This window comes from Desmodus rotundus, chromosome 2 (genome assembly GCF_022682495.2).
Source record: "Desmodus rotundus isolate HL8 chromosome 2, HLdesRot8A.1, whole genome shotgun sequence".
NCBI classification, from domain to species: Eukaryota; Metazoa; Chordata; class Mammalia; order Chiroptera; family Phyllostomidae; genus Desmodus; species Desmodus rotundus.
Genome location: NC_071388.1, coordinates 9,835,741 through 9,853,814, shown reverse-complemented (window position 1 = coordinate 9,853,814; position 18,074 = coordinate 9,835,741). Strand labels below are relative to the sequence as shown.

General features: G+C 45.9%; 1 protein-coding gene across 2 annotated transcripts in view; it reads left to right on the top strand.

Annotated features, from left to right (window-relative positions):
• The first annotated feature begins 264 nt into the window (after positions 1-264).
• UBE2G2 (ubiquitin conjugating enzyme E2 G2) overlaps positions 265-18,074 on the top strand; it is a 31,318-nt gene continuing 13,508 nt past the window's right edge. Inside the window, exons 1-3 of one of the 2 annotated variants that reach the window (XM_024562284.3) lie at positions 265-419; positions 14,335-14,370; positions 14,463-14,508. In XM_024562284.3, coding sequence (XP_024418052.1) covers positions 377-419; positions 14,335-14,370; positions 14,463-14,508 — 125 coding nt within the window. In that variant the 5' untranslated portion in view covers positions 265-376. The remainder of the gene's footprint in view (positions 420-14,334; positions 14,371-14,462; positions 14,509-18,074) is intronic. The other variant, XM_045196472.3, reaches the window with a different exon arrangement.

The window sequence follows — 18,074 nt, the reverse complement described above, 5'->3', positions numbered from 1 at the left end:
GGCGGTTACCACGCACCCTACCCGGGAACCTGCTGCCCGGAATCTTCGGGAAGACCGGGTCCTACAGGAACTGGGGTTGCTGGAAGCGACTTTAACGCCACAAAGCGGCGGAAGGGCCTAGCTACTCCCGGAGTAGGAACCGGAGCCGTTCCAACCTGCGGTGCTCAGGTCCCCGCCCCATCCCCGGCCCGGCCCACGCTCCGCCCCATTCAACTCACCCCTCTCCCTCCGGCGCCGGGCCCGGCCTTACCACTGCGCACGCGCGCGTCGCAGCCCGGATGGGCTTCTGCGCCCCAGCGGCGACCCGGAAGCAACCGCGTCCTCGGGCGGGAGGATACGAGTCCTTAGGCCCGACGGCACCGCTTTTGCCCAGACGATGGCAGGGACGGCGCTCAAGAGGCTTATGGCAGAGTACAAACGTGAGTCCTGGGCCGGCCCGCCCGCCGCCGATCCTCACCTCGGCGCGGCGCCCCTTCCTCCCTCCAGCCGCCCTGAGCCCTCGGCCCCGCCCTGGGCCCCCGTCTGTCCGCTGCACCGTGAGGCCTGGGCGAAGTGCGGGGCTAGGAAAGCCGCTTGCGGAGCGCGGACTCCTGTCACCCACGGTGCCTCCCCGTTTGTTCACGATTAGCATCGAGTGAGACGCAGTGGTTTCCTGTGGTCGCCCTGCTCCACAGTGCCCGCCGCCTGCTCCTCGATGTGTCCGTAAACTTGTATGGGGGATGCATTAAAGGGCAGAAGTGAACGTTACTGCTGCGCTAGTTAAGAAATGTTTTCAGTTACGTTCAGTCATCATTTGCTGTTTGTCTTCGTCTTTGGCCCTTTTAGCAATTTGGACAATTCCCTAGTTCCAGCTTCGCCCACGTGCAGTGAGAGGAGGGGAGGAAAGCCTTAATTGCCTACCGAGAAGTTAAAAAAGTATTTTAAGATAAAAAACGCTCTGTGATGAGTGTGAAGTGACAGGTTAACTTTTGTTTTTCTCTTTAGTCTTGAACAGTGCCACCACCTGTTACTCTTCCTAGGTGGTGTTCAGAAACCCTCAGTGCTTTCTTAGCCAGTAGATTTTTCTAATATTTGGGGGGAGCAAAGGAAGAAACGAGAACCTAGGGACATTCTGTCTTCTACGTTTTCACAGCAGAGTACTCCCTTGGGAGAATTTCCTGTGACAAGTCCTGGCGTGCCATGCCATCGCATAGCTGGCGAGGCAAGGTGGCAGCCCCCTCCTGGTTAAGGACAGGGCTTCTGGAGCCTGTACTTAGTAGCACTCTGACCTTGGCCTTGGCCCTTAACCCCTGCATTTTCCTCCCCTGGGAAGACTAGTGCTTAGCAGGATACCTGATAGGTAGCTCTCAATAATGTTAGCAGTTACTGTTATAATTACGTGGACAGTACCTTCAGAAGAAAGTTGAAAGTAAACTGACATAACGAAGTCATAAAAATAATTGGTAGATATGCGTGCAGCCCCATTTCCTGAGCCGTCTCAGTGACTCTGCGAGGGGAGGGTTGATGTTTGGCGGGAGCAAACCAGAGTGTTACAGATGCAAGGTCATTAAAATAAATGTGTAAACAATGCTCACCACTTAATGTCCTCCATAGTGAACCTGTATTTAAGAGAGAAATGGGAGGGGGCAGTGCGGAGAGATGGTTGTTGAGGGTAGAGACTGGTGCCCTTGTCTCCCTAGGGGAAAGATGCTGGGTTGGGGGGGCGGGTACGACGACACATTGTGTAGGAACATTTAGCATTTCCTGCCTAGAGACTGGTGCCCTTGTCTCCCTAGGGGAAAGATGCTGGGTTGGGGGGGCGGGTACGACGACACATTGTGTAGGAACATTTAGCATTTCCTGCCATCCTGGTCTCTGTTTCTGGATCTTTGTTAGTTTGTTTTGCCCAGTTTCTAGACTTCAAGCAGGAATTAGTTTCTTATTTCTGTAGAGAAGGAATTATATTAATTAAGTTCAGGCTGCTGCTTCAGTTTAGTCTTTGCATTGTTCGACTTTACTTGGGAATAGTCTTAGAGCTACAGAGATTTAGAGGTGGTAGGATCTTGAGTATGATTCTGTCCAGGCTTCTGATTTTACAGGAAATTGAATTAACAGAAAAGCAAAATGATTTGCCTACGTTCTTAAAACCAGAAAAAGGGAGAGCCGGGGGAAAAAACCCAAATGTTTTCAACTGGTATCTTTTCTTGAGGTTTTGTCTTCATGCATATCTAGCTTTCCCTAGGGATGTCAGAGATAGACTTAGGTATGAGTTTCTTGGGGTGGCCAAAATAAAGTAGCACAAGCCGGGTGGCTTAATGCAACAGAAATATATTCTTTCAAGTTTTGAAGGCCAGAAATCCCAGGTCAAGGTGCCAGAAGGTTCACCCTCCCTTCCAAGGCTCTGGGGAAGAATCCCTTCTTGCCTCTTCCAGCTTCTGGTGGTCGCTGCAATCCTTGTTCTTTGGCATTTGTTAGTGTAACTCCAGTCTCTGCTTCTGTCGTCATGGGATGGCTGTCTTTGCTCCTGTAAACTTACCAGTCATTGGTTTAGGCCCCACCCTAGACTAGTATGACCTCATTGTACTGAGCACATCTGCAAGGCCCCCATTTCCAGATAAGGTCACTTTCACATATTCTGGGGGACATTATTCTACCCAGCACAGTATCTAATAGGAACCCCAAACTCACGAGTGTAAAACTGAGCCCCGTTCTTGCATCATTGTCATACCCCAACCCTGTCTCAAGTGTTGGCAGCCTCATTCTTCCTGTTTTTGGGGACTCAGAACCTTGTGTCCATTCTGATTCCTCACTCTCTTTTGTATCCATCCACAAGTAACTTGATGTCCTGCTGCAGACTTCATCCGGAGTCCCGTGCAAGACCAAGCCAGTCCCCAGGCCTGGATGACTTCAGTCTTGATGGGTCTTCTGCTTCTGCTCTTGCCTCACTTGGTTCTAGTTTTAAAACAGCAGAAAGTCAGATCATGTCACTCTGCCCAGTACCCCTGGCTGTAGTAAGAACCAAAGTCTTTGCCGTGACCTGTCAGGCTCGACCTGCCCCGGCCCTTCTCTTGCCTCTCTGACCTCATCTACTCCTCTGCCCCGGTACCTGGCTCTCCAGCCCTGTCAGCCTCATTGTCGGAACACTCCTGTCTGGCCACCAGCACTTTCTTTTCCTGGGTATCTTCGTCACTTGTGCTCTGTGGCCCTGGAGAAGCCGTCCCTGAACCACCAGACTCAACCCGTCCTTCCTGGAACTGTCATCTCTTCCTGTCATTAACCCTTTTTAGCTTTTTAAAACATTTTTTATTGTGAAATGTATTGTATATGTAGAAGTACGTAAAAAGTGTATGTTCAGATGAATAGTAAACTGAACTTTTGTAGCCAAGACACTGAGCTTAAGAAATAGAATGTTAGCAGTGACTTAGGAATCTTTGTGCACCTTCCACCGCCACAAGAAGTTACTGCCACTGAAGTTTGTGTAAATTATTCTTTTCCTTCAGTTTCACCACTTAATATACCTATAAACAATGTATCACCTACCTTTGTCTGTTTGTACTTAATAGAAACGTAATTTTATTGCGTATGTTTTACAGATGAATCTTTTGCTTGGCACTGTTTCTGAGATTCATATATGTTAAAGCATATAGCTGGAGTTCATTTTCACTGCTAAGTAGCATTTTGTTTGACAAATAAGCCATACATTATTGATGGGCAGTTAGGTTATTTCCAGTATTCATGAATATGTAGATGGTGCTTCTAGGAGCATTGTGGAGCACACGTGCAGGGCATAGCACATTCCTAGAGCACGTACAGGTCAGCTTGACTAGTTCTCAGTCTGCTGTTCCCACGCACGTGGCCTCGGGTGTTCACTAACACCTCGGAGTTGTGTGGTGTCTGTTTTCATCAACCTGGCGGGTGTGCTTTAAGTTGTATGTAATTGTGAATGAAGTTGAACATCCTGTCATGTTTATAGGCCATCTGTGTTTTTCTTTTGTGAAATGTTTGTCATGTCTTTTACCAGATTTCCATAGGCTGGTTTGCCTTTTTCTGACTGGTTTGTGGCAGCTCTCTCTACATTTCCTGTCCTTTTATATATCCCCAGTCCTTTTTTGGTTATATGTGTTACAGTTATTTTATCCCTGGTTGTGATTTGTCCTTTCAGCCTTTGTGGTGGCGCTTTTTACTGCCACATGTTTTTTTTTAAAGCAGTTCAGTGCAGTATAATTGACATACATTAGGCTGGTGCGTTCGGAGCGTGCTTTCGGAGTTTGCGTCCAGTGGGTGCGGATATACACGCACACCCGTGAAGCCGTCGCCACAATCGGGACGAGGAGCATGACCACTGCCCTCTGAAGTCCCTCTTCGTAGCCCAGCTCTCCTTTCTCCCTCCCGGCCCCTAGGTCCCAGGCAGCCTCTGGGCAGTTTTCCGTCACTGTAGATTGTTTGGCCAGGCTGCTTTCATTCAGCGTAATTATATCGTGATCCGTCCCAGTTGTCAGAGTGGAGTCGTTCATAGGATGGCGTCTTACGATCCTCTGTATTTCTGTGGTATCGGTTGTGACATCTTTTATTCCCAATTTTATTTATTGAGTCCTCTTTTTTTTTCCTGGTGAGTCTGGCTAAAGGTTTGTCAATTTTACGTTTTCAAAGACCCAGTTCTTAGTTTTACTGATATTTTCTATTGTCTTTTTGGTTTCTTTCATTTATTTCTCCTCTAATCTTTGTTATTTCCTTCCTTCTACTAACTTTGGGCTTCGTTTGGTTCTTTTTCTAATTCCTTGAGATGTTAGTAAATGCTAGGTTGTCTAGTTGAGATTTTTCTTGTTTCTTGAAGTAGGCATTTATTGCTACAAAATTCCCTCTTAGAACTGCTTCTCCTGCATCCCATAAATTTTGGTGTGTTCATTTCCGTTCTCATTTGTCTCCAGGTATTTTTGATTTCTCTTATTTCCTCTTTGACCCATGGGTTGTTCAGTCTCATGCTGTTTGAGCTCCGCATATTTGTGAGTTTCCAGTTTTCTTCGTGTAGTCCATGTTTAGTTTGATATCGCTGTGGGTGGGGAAGATGCCCGCTGAGATTTGAATTCTCCCGTCGCCTGACGCATGATCTAGCTTGGGAAATATACGCTGTGCGCACTTAAGAAGAATGTGTGTCCTTTTGCATTTGGGTGGCATGTTATGTGAATATTGGCTAAGCTCATCTATTTCATGCTGATGTTTCCTTATTGGTTTTCTTTCTGGATGACCTACCCATTGATACAAGTGGGGTATTGAAGTACCCTACTATTATTGTATTGTGATGTCTCCCTTTAGGTCTGTCGATACTCCTTTTATGTATTTAGGTTTTCCTATGTTGGATGCATAAAATGTCCAAATGTTGTATCTTCTTGTTGGGCTGACCTCTTTGTCATTATCTAACGCCCATCTTTGTCTTTTATCACAGCCTTTTTTTCCTTTTTTTTTAAAAGTCTGTTTTGTCCGATACAAGCAGAGCTTCTCCAGCTTTCTTTTGGTATCTGTTTGCATGGAACATTTTTTCCTAACCCTTCACTTTCAGCCTGTGTGTGTCCTCACATTAAATTGAGCCTGTTACAGGCAGCATATAGACGGGCCTGGGTTTTCTTATCCATTTGGCCGCTCCCTGTCTTTTGATTAGATAATTTAGTCCACATACATTTAAAGTAATTATCGATAGCCACATGCTTATTGCCACTTTATTCATTGTTTTCTGGCTGTTTTTGTATTGTAGTTTCTCCTGTTCCTTCTCTTGCTCTCTCTCTGTGGTTTGATGACTTTCTTAGTGGTATGCTTAGATTCCTCTCTCTACCTTTGGTTGGTTTCTTACAGGTTTTTGCTTTATGGTTGTCATAAGGCTTATATAAAACAGCCTATATTTATAACAATATGTTTACGTTGATAATTAAGTTTTATCACATTTTAAAGCTCAACACTAGTTCTCTTCCCACTGCCACATTTTGTTTTTGATGTCACATTTTACATCTTTTACTTGTGTATCCTTTAACTAGTTATTCTAATCATAGTTTTTTCACTGCTGTTGTTGTTTAACCTTTATAGCCTTATAAGTGATTATTCCAATGCCTTTATTATATATTTACTTTTCCAGTGAGAGTTATTCTTTCATATGTGGTCCTATTAGCAACACCTTTCTCAGTTTGAGGACGTTCTTTTATTTCTTGTAACATCTGATTTGATGGTGATGAATTTCTTCAGCTTTTGCTTGTCTCAGTACTAGTTCTCCTTCACTTACGAATGATAACTTTGCTGGGTAGATCATTCTTGGTTTTCAGTTTTTTTCTTTCAGCCTTTTGAATATATCGTGCTGCTCCCTTCTGGTCTGCAAAGTTTCTGCTGAAAAATCTGCTGAAAAGTCCCCTTGTGTGCAAGAAGTTTTCTCGATGCTTTTAATAGTCTTCTTGACTTACTTTTAACACTTTAATTATAATGTGTTTTGGTGTGTTTCTTCAGGTTTCTTCTATTTGGAGCTCTCTGGGCTTCCTGGATCGGGGTATCTATTTTCTTTTCAGGGTTGGAGGAGTTTTAAGCCTTTAACTCTTTTTATTTTCTTTTTCTTTATTTTTATTGTTGACACTATTGCAGATGTCCCCATTACTCCCCCCTCCCTTGTTTGCCCACCTCCACCCTGTACCCACCACCATTATTTCTTCAAATAAGGTTTCTTCCCCTTTCTCTTCTCCTCCTGGGAGCCCTAGGATGCAATGTTAACCCATTTGATCTTGTCTCATAATTCCCTTAACCTTCACTTTTTTCATTCTTTTTTAAAGATTTTATTTATTTATTTTTAGAGAGAAGGGAAGGGAGGGAGAAAGAGAGGGAGAGAAACATCAATGTGTGGTTGCCTGTCACGCATCCCCTACTGGGGACCCGGCCCGCAACCCAGGCGTGTGCCCCTACTGAGAATCAAACCAGCAACCCCTTTGTTTGCAGGCCTGTGCTCAATCCACTGAGCCACACCAGCCAGGGCCACTTTTTTCATTCTTTTTGCTGCTCTGATTGGGTGGGTTTCACTACCTCGTCTTGAATTGACTTCTCTTTTCTTCTGCTCCATCTAGTCTCTGTTGAACCCTTCCAGCATATTTTTTGAGGGCAGTTATTGTGTGTGTGTGTGTGTGTGTGTGTGTGTAGCTCTGTGACTTCTGTTTGGTATTTTCTATGTTTCTCATCTCTGTGTTGAAGTTTGTCCTTTGTTCATCCATTTTCCTCCCCAGTTTGGCGAGCATCTTTACAACCATTACTTTGAACTCATTATCAGGTAGATCATTTACCTCTGTTTAAGTTTTTTTCTGAAGTTTATCTTGTTCTTTCATTTGCAGTATATTTCTCTGTTTCTCATTTTGCTTGACTCTGTGTTGGTTTCGATACAGTAGACGAAACAACCATCTGTCCCATCTTGAAGGGGAGTGGCCTCATGTAAAAGATGAGCGTTGTCATTCAGCCCTGCCTCAGCTCTTGGTTGTCTTTCAGATTTTTGTGCTTGCGCAAGCCTCAGTCGAGGGCGTGCCAAGACCTGTCAGTGTCCCAAAGCGGCAGATCTCACCTCCTGGATCTGGGTTGATTGTAAGCCAGACCCTCAGGCAGCAGCTTTTAAAAGTATGCAGATGTATAAAGTCCTATGGGACTGCAAGTATAAGCCTCGCCGGCCACCAGAGCCAGGCAATCTGGAGGTGTCCCTTGGCTGGAAGTCATAGAGACTGTGGCTCCAGACATGTATTATGTACCAGGGCTCCAGGCGAGTGTATCTGGGAGTAACTGGAACTGGGCAAGGCAGAGGAAGAGCGCCAAGATGGCATCCACAGCCTAGGTTCCTTGAGAGCAGCTGCCGTATTTTGCCATGTAGAATGCACACCCATATTTTCGTACTAATTCCCACGTATAATTGGAATTAGCACTACCCATGTAGAACGCACATCCTTATTTTTCCCTCGGAAATTTGGGCAAAAAGTGCGCGTTATATGTGGCAAAATACGGTATGGAGACCACTAAATGTGTGCCAGGCCTGAAGGCTGCCCCCCAGGCCGAAGCTCCAGGACAAGAAAAGAAGCCTCCTTCACAGCTGGGGGTGTGCCTCAGTCCACTGTCTCTGCAGTGTGCTGGGGTGCCCTGGGGGTTGTACTGATCAGAAAGGAATGGGGTAGCCTGCCAAGGATCATCTCTGATTGCCAGTCTTGTGGGACCCAAGAATGCAACTCCTGCCACCACAGCAAAGTGACCAAGGGGCGGCCCTTTGCAGCCACAAGAACCAGAGCACCAAGCGTGCCTAAAGCTCCCTTCCAGGAGACACTGGCACTCTGGAGCCCAGTGGAGGGTGAGTGTGATGCTAGCACCAGCCTTCTGAGGTCTCTGGAAAGGAGTGCAGTTTAATTAGAAGCCTGCCCCACAGGCTGCAGCCATGATGACTTGCTAATAGTCCTTCACAGGAAGACCAGACTCTTGGGTCTGTTGCCTTGTGCTGTGCTCAGGGGTGGTAGCTGTTCAAGAACTCTTTCCCTGTAGTTACAGTCCAGAGGGACCCAGGAGTGTAAGCCCCACTGGCCACCAGAGCTAGGTGTTACAGAGGTATTGCCTGGCAGCATTTGCAGAAATCGGGGTGTCAGATTACGGTATGAATTCTTTTCTGGGTGACTCTGATTATTATAGTGCCATGTGACCAGGAACACAGGTCCCCTGGCTTCCAGAGCCAGGCAGTCAAGAGGCATCCCCTGTGTGGCAGCTGCAAAAATTGGGGCACCAGACATGTGGTAAGGCCCCCTTCCAGGAGATGCTGGTGTTCCGGAGCAGGGCAGTTTTTTCTGTTTGCCCAATATGTAGTTGTCACTCAGCTAGCCTTTAAGGGTTTTTTTTTTAAAAAAGGAAATTGTTTCATATGTGTCAAATGTGTGTCTTCAGGATAGTGAGCTGAAAATATAAGTCACCATCCTCTTATCGTGGTTTTAATTTGCATCTTCGTAGTGATCAGTGACACTGAGTACCATTTATGTGTTTGTATGCCATCCGTAATATCTTTTTGAAGATGTGTCTTGAGTTTTTTGCTCATGTTTCAGTTTGTTTTATTAAGTTCTAAGAATTCTTTGTATCATGTAACCTACTGAGGCCTGTGTCCTGATCTTCTTTTAAGGACACCAGTCGGGTTGCATTAGAGTCCCTCCAGTAACCTCAGTTGTTAGCCTTAATCCATGTTACACACTTTCTGCCACTTCGCTGTTTCACGGGATATGCCCTGTGCTGGCGCACAGAGGGTTCACCATTCCCTTTTACAGCTGCCGGTGTTCTCTCGGGAGACGGAACGTCATTTGGCAGGTCCCCTGTGGATAGATAGTATTTGTGTTGTTTCCAGTTTTTCGGTATCACAAAAGGGTCCTGAAACGAATAGCCTTATGCATGTATCTTTTCTTATTTTTACCAGTGTTTCTGTGAGGTAGATTCTGAGACATGGGATTGCTGGGTCAGAGGTTAAATTTGTATTTCACTTTTTGTGGCAGCTATTTTTTGAGGTACTTTTAAAAAATGCTTTTAACAACTTAAGATTGTCAAGGAACCAGTGGCGTGGTCTTTTCAAATTTCTCTGACATTGTTAAGATTTTGTTTCTCTTTTTGAAGTAGTTTTTAATCTGTGAACATGAAACTATGGTTGTGTGTGGTCCAGAGCGTTCCTTCCACTGGCGACCTAGGTTGCTGCAGTTCTGCACCGACCAGCAGATGCCGCTGTTGAATAAGAATGCTGGACGTGGGCCGTAATTTAGACAAACCTGTGCCTCCCTAAAGGGAGGAGGGTGGCACAGAGGGAAGTTCCAAGGGGGAACTCCACAGATGAAGAAGAAAGCCTGCTCCTTTTGGTCTACAATTCCATTAAAATTATTGGTGTAATTATTTCTCTATGTTGCTCTTGGGCACCCTATTCCCATTCCCATCTACATGTCCCCAGCCCGCCTCTCTGGCTTCCCTATCCCCCTGTTCCTCTTAGCAAGTTACAACCATCTGCCTTAATCTGTTGTTTACATTTTATTCTTATAAAAAGGCGATTTGACTTAGAGAAACCAGATGAGATTTCGGATGACTAGGGGTATAAAGCCTGGTGATTTGGGTCCTGGGGTTACTTCTCCCATTCTGCTACTGTGAAGAGTTAAGAGAGAGTGGCTGGCAGAATCTGTCTTGCCAAATCCAAGGGTCTCAGCCCTGTTGATAATTGATCTCATTTGCACTTGGTTTTCCCCTCCTTGCAGTATTTAATGCACTTGGCATTTGGGACCAGCACGCATTTGTGTTACTTCACTGGCCTCCCTTGACATCTGCTGTCTTTTCCTCTTCCCTTTTGTGGTGCCAGCGCACCCTCAGTAATCGCCTTGTCTCTTTTCTGTCCCTTTACTGGTGTACTGGGTCAGCGTTTTTCCACAGGTGTTACTGGTATTTTTGAGTATACTTTTTCCTTGTATGGGACTTGTTTGTGGCAGAATGTTAAGTATTCCTACCAAATGGCAGTAGTGTCCCCTAGTCACTGTGCAGCCTAGAAACGGCCTCCTGTAGAAACACTGCGCCAGAGAGTCCCATCAGGCCCTGGGGTTCTGTGCACTCTGCACTTGGTAACTCCTCACCTTGCATCTGCAACATCCATCCTCCCTGGAGCTTCAGAGTCCTTCTCCACCATCTGCCCGTCACCTCTGCTTGTCTGTTTACCGTTGTCTCTGCGTGAGAACTTCCCCATTCCGGCCCAGTGAGGGCGCCACCACTCACTCTTTGGTGTGGACCCTTGGTTTGTCCTCACGTAGCACATTGGCTTCATCAGCAAGCCCTGTCACCTCTGCCTGTGGGCGAGAGCCCCAGCCTCTTCATTCGTTACCACTTTCACAGTTGTCACTCTGACCTGTGGCATCATCTTCCCTGTCGGGACTGTTGCATAACAGCTTTTAAAAGTATTCACTAGCTTGAAATATAACCGACAAAGACAAGTACAAGGAAAGACACATTCAGCTCAGGGAGTTCTCAGAGCGAGCACCAGCAGCCAGGGCACAGCCCTCTAGAGCCCCACAGTGTGGGCCCCCACCCCCAGGCAGCTCTTCCTTGTAGGAGAGTCTCCTCCTTGTTCAGCTTTGCTTTTCCACCAAAGCCTTAATCTCATTCTTAAGATCAGCTTTGCCTACTTATTGACACATGTGATTGACGTGTGTGATCTGTCTGTAAATGTGCTGTGTATTCTGTTATGTGTATATTCTATATGGTGTGTGTATATGTATCTATATAGATACATATACACACACAGTGTTTATATAGTGTTGAGGTCTGTGTACTTGTGCACAAAGTAATGTGTGTAGCTGTGTGTCATTTTTGTTTCTTTTCAGTGCTTTTAGAGAGAGAGGAAGGGAGAGAAACATTGATGTGAGAGAGAAGCATCAATTAGTTGCCTCCTATACTTGCCAGGACCAGGGCTTGAACCCACAATTTGGGTATGTGCCCTGGCCAGGAATTGAACCCGCAACCATTTGGTTATGGGATGCCACTCTAACCAACTGAGCCACAGCAGCCAAGGCTCTTCTACGATTGATAAGCCACTTGGGTTTTTTTTTTTTGCCATTATGAATAATGCTGCTATAAATATACAGTATATATCCAATGGAATATTATTGAGCCACAAAAAGAAGGAAATCTTACTCTTTGCTCCAACATGAATGGAGCTTGAAGAGCATTCTGCTAAGTGAAATAAATCAGAGAAAGACAAATACTGTATGATCTCATTTATAAGTGGAATCTTAAGAAAACCCAGAAGTGAACTCCTAGATACAGAGAGCAGATTGGTGGTTGCTATAGGTGGGGGATAGAGGGTGGGTGAAATGGGTGAAGGGGGGTCAAAATGTAGAAACTTGCAGTTATAAATAAGTTCTCAGGTGTAATGTACTGCATTACATGTAATGACCTTAGTTCATAATACTGTACTGCGTCTTTGAAAGTTGCTAAGAGAGTAGATCTTAAAAAAATTGTAACTATGTGTGTTGATGGATGTTAACTGGAGTTATTTCATTTATCATTTTCCAATATATATAAGTTTTGACTCACTATGTTGTATACCTGAAACTAATAACCCTGTTACATCTTTTCCATCTCAGTTAAAAAAGAAAACAAAACAGAGAGAAAACTCACCTTCAATATAATTTCCCCAGCAAGGCCTGTCTTGGCCACCTCGGTGTATCTATCACTTTGTCACATTTTTAACTACACTCACTAATATCTGAAACTTGTTTTATTTATGTTTCCTCGTTCATTACCTGTCTTTCTTCACTAGAATGGAAACTCATGTAAGGTGGGGACCTTGTCTGTATCTCACCACCACATCCCCACTGCCTGGAATAGTGCTTGGCAGAGAAAAAGTGCACTGGAAATCGATAATATGTTGACTGATACTTGATAAGTGGTTGGCCAATTCTAGTCACATTGGCCAAGGAGCTATACATAGTTTGTGTAGCTCCTCAAAGCTTCAGCTGTGACCAAGATGCAAATGTGAAGAGGAGAAATATCACCTGGAATTGAATGCTTTTGTAATTAGAACTGCTAGCTCTGTACTTTCCAATACATAAAATTATATAGCAAAGCAGAGACACACACAGTCTTCTAAACCAGTTAGAGCACTATTTTCAGGGCAGTGGTGGAATATTTAAATTGTTCTTTGTTTATAAGATTAAGGGCTATTGAATGCTCACTTGCTTAAACTAGTATCCTTGGTCTGCATCTACTCTGTCTCTTTAGGGAGTGTGCCAAAATGTTAACTGTCAAACTCTGTAATTATTCCAGTGACATTTTACCTATTATTTCCCCATATTTTTTCAGAGGTGGATTCATAGGGGGTTGTTATAATTTGTTATAAGTTGCTCTGCACAGAAGCATGGTTGCTACTTAGAATCTGAAGCTCCTCTGAGTGATGACATCAGCAAGCGAAAAAGAAAAAAGCCTATCAGACATGTCTCTTGGTGCACGTGTGCTCACATACGTATTTGCACTCCTGCGAGGAGTTGGTGGGTCATAGTAGGTAACAGCACCCTCATTTCCCAAATAGCAGTCTGTACCCCTCCCAGCAGTGCGTTTCCATGGCTCCTCATCCTGCGGACACTTCTTACCATCAGTTTTCTGAACGTCGGTGACTGGGTGGTTCTGGTGGGGCGGTGCCGCCTCACCGCGATTTTAGTTTGCATTTCCCTGTAGTTAATGAGGTGGGCACCTTCCCAGGTTTATTGACCGTGTGTGTGTGTGTGTGTGTGTGTGTGTGTGAGACACGTGCCTGTTCAGTTCTTGTGCTTGACTCTTCTTTTGGATTGTTTCTACATTTTTTGATTTGTAAGGTGTTCTTTAGAAGTTCAGGTATTTGCCTTTTGTTGGTTATATCTGTTGCAAATATCATCTTCCTCTGGGGCTTACCTTTTTGCTCTCTTTAAAATGCCTTAGAAGTTGAAATGACATTTCTTAGTGGCAGTTTCTAAGTGACAGAGCTGGGCCTCAAGTTTTTCATCAACTACTCATCTTTAGTAGCTGAGCAGGGCTGCTGCTGCTGACTGTTTCACACTGTTTCTGCCATCAGCGCCGAAGCCGGACATTCGGTGGAGCCTCTCCTTCATGGGGCTTGTAGGTTTGCAGTGATGACCGAGGCTGGCAGGTGGGCTGTACAGTGCTCGATGCACTTGATTCGGAGTCAGGCTTTTGAAGCCTCAGCTCTGGTCACATCTCTAGTTTGTCTCAGAGTGACAGGAGATACCTTTCAGTTGGAAAAGAACATACTGTGTTTGAGTTACGGGCTTTAATCAAAATAACCAGCATGGCTCAGTCAGCTGAGCGTTGTCCAACAAAACGTAAGTTGCTGGTTCAATTCCTAGTGAGGGCACACGCCTGGGTTGTGGGCCTGTCCCCAGTTGGGGCATGTGCAAGAGGCAGCTGATTGATATATCTCTTACACATTGATGTTTCCCTCCCTCTCTTCCCCCCCCCACCCTTCCCTCTCTCTGAAAATAAATAAATAAAATCTTTAAAAAAAAAATCTGGAAAAAAAAAAACCCCAGCAGGAGTACTTTGGAAAGACAATTAAATCTTTTTGTTTGTTTCTTCATTTGTAAAATGAAGGGGTTTCTAGCTCTAAAATTCTGCTTTTTTGCTGGTATAAAGAACTGTTCACATAGTCTTTATCAGAAACGTAACTGGAGCAGAAACCCACTTCGTACAAAGAATTTTGGTCTGCCAAATGTATACTATGTAAGTTACAATTTGTATACTTTTTACAGTTGTTTTGTTAAAATGCCAATATAATACTCCATTCCATAACGGTTTTGCTTTTTAATTTTATAGAATTAACACTGAATCCTCCAGAAGGAATTGTGGCAGGTGAGATACTAAAGTTAATCTTTTTCTAATTTACTTCTAATAGCTAAAGTTGCCTTCAAAGTGACAGTGTGGATATTTTTCTTTTCCTGCAGGACCCATGAATGAAGAGAACTTTTTTGAATGGGAGGCGTTGATCATGTAAGTTAATCATACACGTTGTTAGTCTTAAGACTTCCCTGGAAATTAGACCTGTGTGTCGTGTTTGGCAGTGCGGCTGTGCTCAGCAGTGTTGATTAGAAAAACAGGCTAGGTATGTCTCTGAAATGTAGCTCTCCTCTGGTCTGCTACTCTGAAGGCCACAGGTAACACGTTCATCCAGAAGAAATGAAAGTGTTTCCTTGGCACCAGTAAAAAGGTTAGTGAGCATTATGTGTTTGTAGTTTTGAAATAACAAACATCAAATGTTGTGTGCTGTGCTGAGTCAGCTTTCAACAGCGTGCGTGGCCTTGGCTTCACGAAGTTCTGAGAGCTGCAGCTTTGAGGTGGGAAAGGCTCCTTCGTGGGGGGGTCACCACCCTGCCTGTGCACCAGGACTGGTACCTGCCCGCCGCCTCTTCCTCCTTGTATCTGGTCTCGCCTTCCGTTGTCACCGACCAGGAGACATGCTCAGATCTTCTGGGATGACCCAGTGTGGCTCCTCCTACCCCATTCTAGAAGGATTGTGACTGGATTTCATGGAGTTCACGTACAGTGATGTTGCTTAAAAAACAGCAAATAGACCTCTGATTCTAGAGTCTTCTGTGGTGCTATGACCCAGGCTCTTTGTCTGTTTTCTTTCTACCTTAGATGTGCAATTTTCAGCTATTCTTGGACTTAGTGTATTTCAAGAAAATGTGGTCAGGTAACCTTTACGGGGTTGAGATTCATAATCAGCCCCTCAGTTTTCTCATTAGTGAGATAGGTCCCACTGGATGCAGTGCCCCGGTGGGGAGGGACTAGCAGAGGCGTGAAGTTCCTGCCACACGTGTGAACTCTGGTTTTAGGATGTAGTTTTCACTGTCGTCGCACTCGCTGGATTTGCCCGGTGCTTGTGGGCCATTACTTCCTAAGACTTACCTGTTGGTCTGAGAAACAGGCTGCTGCCGGCTGTTGTCTGTGAGGTGAGATTAATGTGTGAAAGTTGATGTGAAGGTGAGTTGTTTGGTAAGCAAAATATTTTAGAAGTCAGGAAACACTGTCCGGAGACAGTGTAGCATGCTAACGTTTTTCTGGTCGTTTGTGACACCGTCATTGCTTGGGTCCGTGACACCCGCAGTCTCCTGGGATTCAGTGTTTCTGGCGTGAGGACGTCTTCGCAGCCTGCGTCTGCGCCTGTGCAGCACTGAGTCCTCACCCCTGCCAGGCCCGAGGTGTCCTGCGTGCAGTGGGACGCGGCACTGTGCGCTCCTGTTAGCGTAGCTTTTTTTTTTTTTTTTTGGAGTTTTTATTTATTTATTTTTAGAGAGAGGGGAAGGAAAGGAGAAAGAGAGGGAGAGAAACATCAATGTGTGCTTGCCTCTCATGTGTGACCCCCACTAGGGGGCCTGGCCTGCAACCCAGGCATGAGCCCTGACTGAGAATCGAACCGGTGACCCTTGGGTTTGCAGGCCAGCACGCCATCCACTGAGCCGCACCAGCTGGGGCTGTATTTTTGAAGAAACGAGATCATGCTGTAGGAGCTTGCTGCGTACCCCGCTTTTCTCACTCACTGCTCCACATGCACTCCTTGGTGCTCACACAGACGCGTGCCCCCAAGCAGCAGGCTAGGTCGCAGGGGCAGATTTTGGAAGGCCTTTCTGAGTGTGGAGGTCCCTGGGCACCTGATAGGCCTTTTGTCTCTACAAGATAATGGCTATGTGCAAACAAGAGACTGTTTAAAAGCCCTTAAAGGGACACATGAGCCTTTCACTTTGGTTTTTTAATAGTAGTTATTGTTAAAAATCTGTTAGGATAACGATTACTAATTTTAGATAAACAGTATAAAATTAAATCAATATTTTGAGAACCTGTCTTAAAAAGTAATTAGAACTATTTTTTAGGTAGAGCACTTTTGTGTTTGAATAAGGCTTTTTGCTTTAGTGTGGAATTCCCCGGCTGCAGGATCTGGTGAGTTTGTGGGTTTTGGTCCCGTTCCAGACCCTTTCACAAACAAGAGGCCGTTCACCAGTGTGCTGAAAACATCTATTAAGGAATTAACTGTCCTCTCACTGGTTCGGCTCGCCCTCTTGTCTTGGCAGACAGCTGGCTGAGTTTTCCTACTTAGCGATAGGTCCTCTTTTCTTTCTTTTTATTCTTTGACCATTCCCAGAGTTTCTTCCATACCCTAGTGCTTATAAAAGCCACGCTTGTCTCATTTTCTAGAGTCTGCAGCTTACTTTTGGGGCCTTCATTTCGCTGTGCCAGGAAGAAAACATTCTTTCACATGTTCCAGACACAAATGCCGAGCGCCTGTTACTAGGGCCCTTGTCCACTGATACAGGCCTGTCAGGGGCGACCCCGAGGCTCTGCCCTGAAAGAACGAGATTGAGGGACTGGGGTGGGAGCGCAACACATTGATGAACAGGGGAGAATTAAATAACAGACGTGCCACAGCCTTTTCTCTAAATCACTCTCAGGACTCCGTTGCACTGATGTTGGCGTTGGAGCACACCCCTCAGTAGGAAGGGTAGGGGCTTCCCGGCAGCCCCAGGGAGGTCGGCCAGCAAGGCTGTATGGCTGCCGTGGTTTTATGGTCTTGAGCCAGTCACTGCCTCTCTTACCGTCACTTACCTGGATCAGAACAAAGAGATCCAGCATCCTTGTAGACTAGCAGCTTGCTGTTTCAGAGTCTCTGGCTGCATGACCTCGCTGGCCCCTGGCCTTGGTGTGGGGAGCTGTCTGAGGTCCTTTACCGTGGGGGTGGATGTTCTGTTTCAGGGCCCTTCAGCAGGACAGAGAGCTCTGCGGTGCAGGACAGCTGTTTATCCTCAGTGGCTGGAGAAAGCGTGAAGCCCCTTGGGATTCTGCCGCCTTGTTTCTGTCTGGCCCTGGCGTTCTCGAAGCAGCTGGCAGTGGTGACCTCCTTGCCTGGTCTGTGGCCTAGCTGCTGTTCCCTGTCCAGACCAGGGGGGATCTGTCGACTGGGGTAAAATGACAAGGACTTCCCCTTCCTGAATGGTTGAGGACTTCGGCTGACTCGCTCCCACATTACTGTGGCACACTCGGGGCCCAGCTGCTTGTGACCATGGGTGTGAGGGTTCCCAGGCTTTCATTTCTCTAGGGCTGTGCTTGGCTCACACTAGGTGTGAACGTCATGGTCGCAGCAGCCAGCCTTCCTCAGGCTTTCTCGTTTCCAGAGGACTGTCACAGAGCATCCGTCTCTCATGGGTGTCGTGCCCTCTGAAATAAACCCAAGACGCTAAAGTAGACGCTCACGGTGTGTATCGTATGCTGTCTGACCCAGCAGTCCCAACCCCAGGGATTCCTTCCTCAGAAGTACTGTGCAGATGGCGCGTGAGGACGTTCCCTGCAGCACTGCTGCAGCGATGCGGGCACGTCGTCGTCTGGTGTGACTTACGGTCACCCATACGGTGGGATGCCACGTGGCTCTGCACAGGTTCAGGCGGAATCACATACTGGCCTGGAGAAGTGTCCCCAGTGGTCATAGAGCAGAAGAAGCAAATTAGGGAACAACAGGCCCAGACCAGTGTTGTCCGCTGGGGTTGGTTTCTCCCCGCGGGACATGG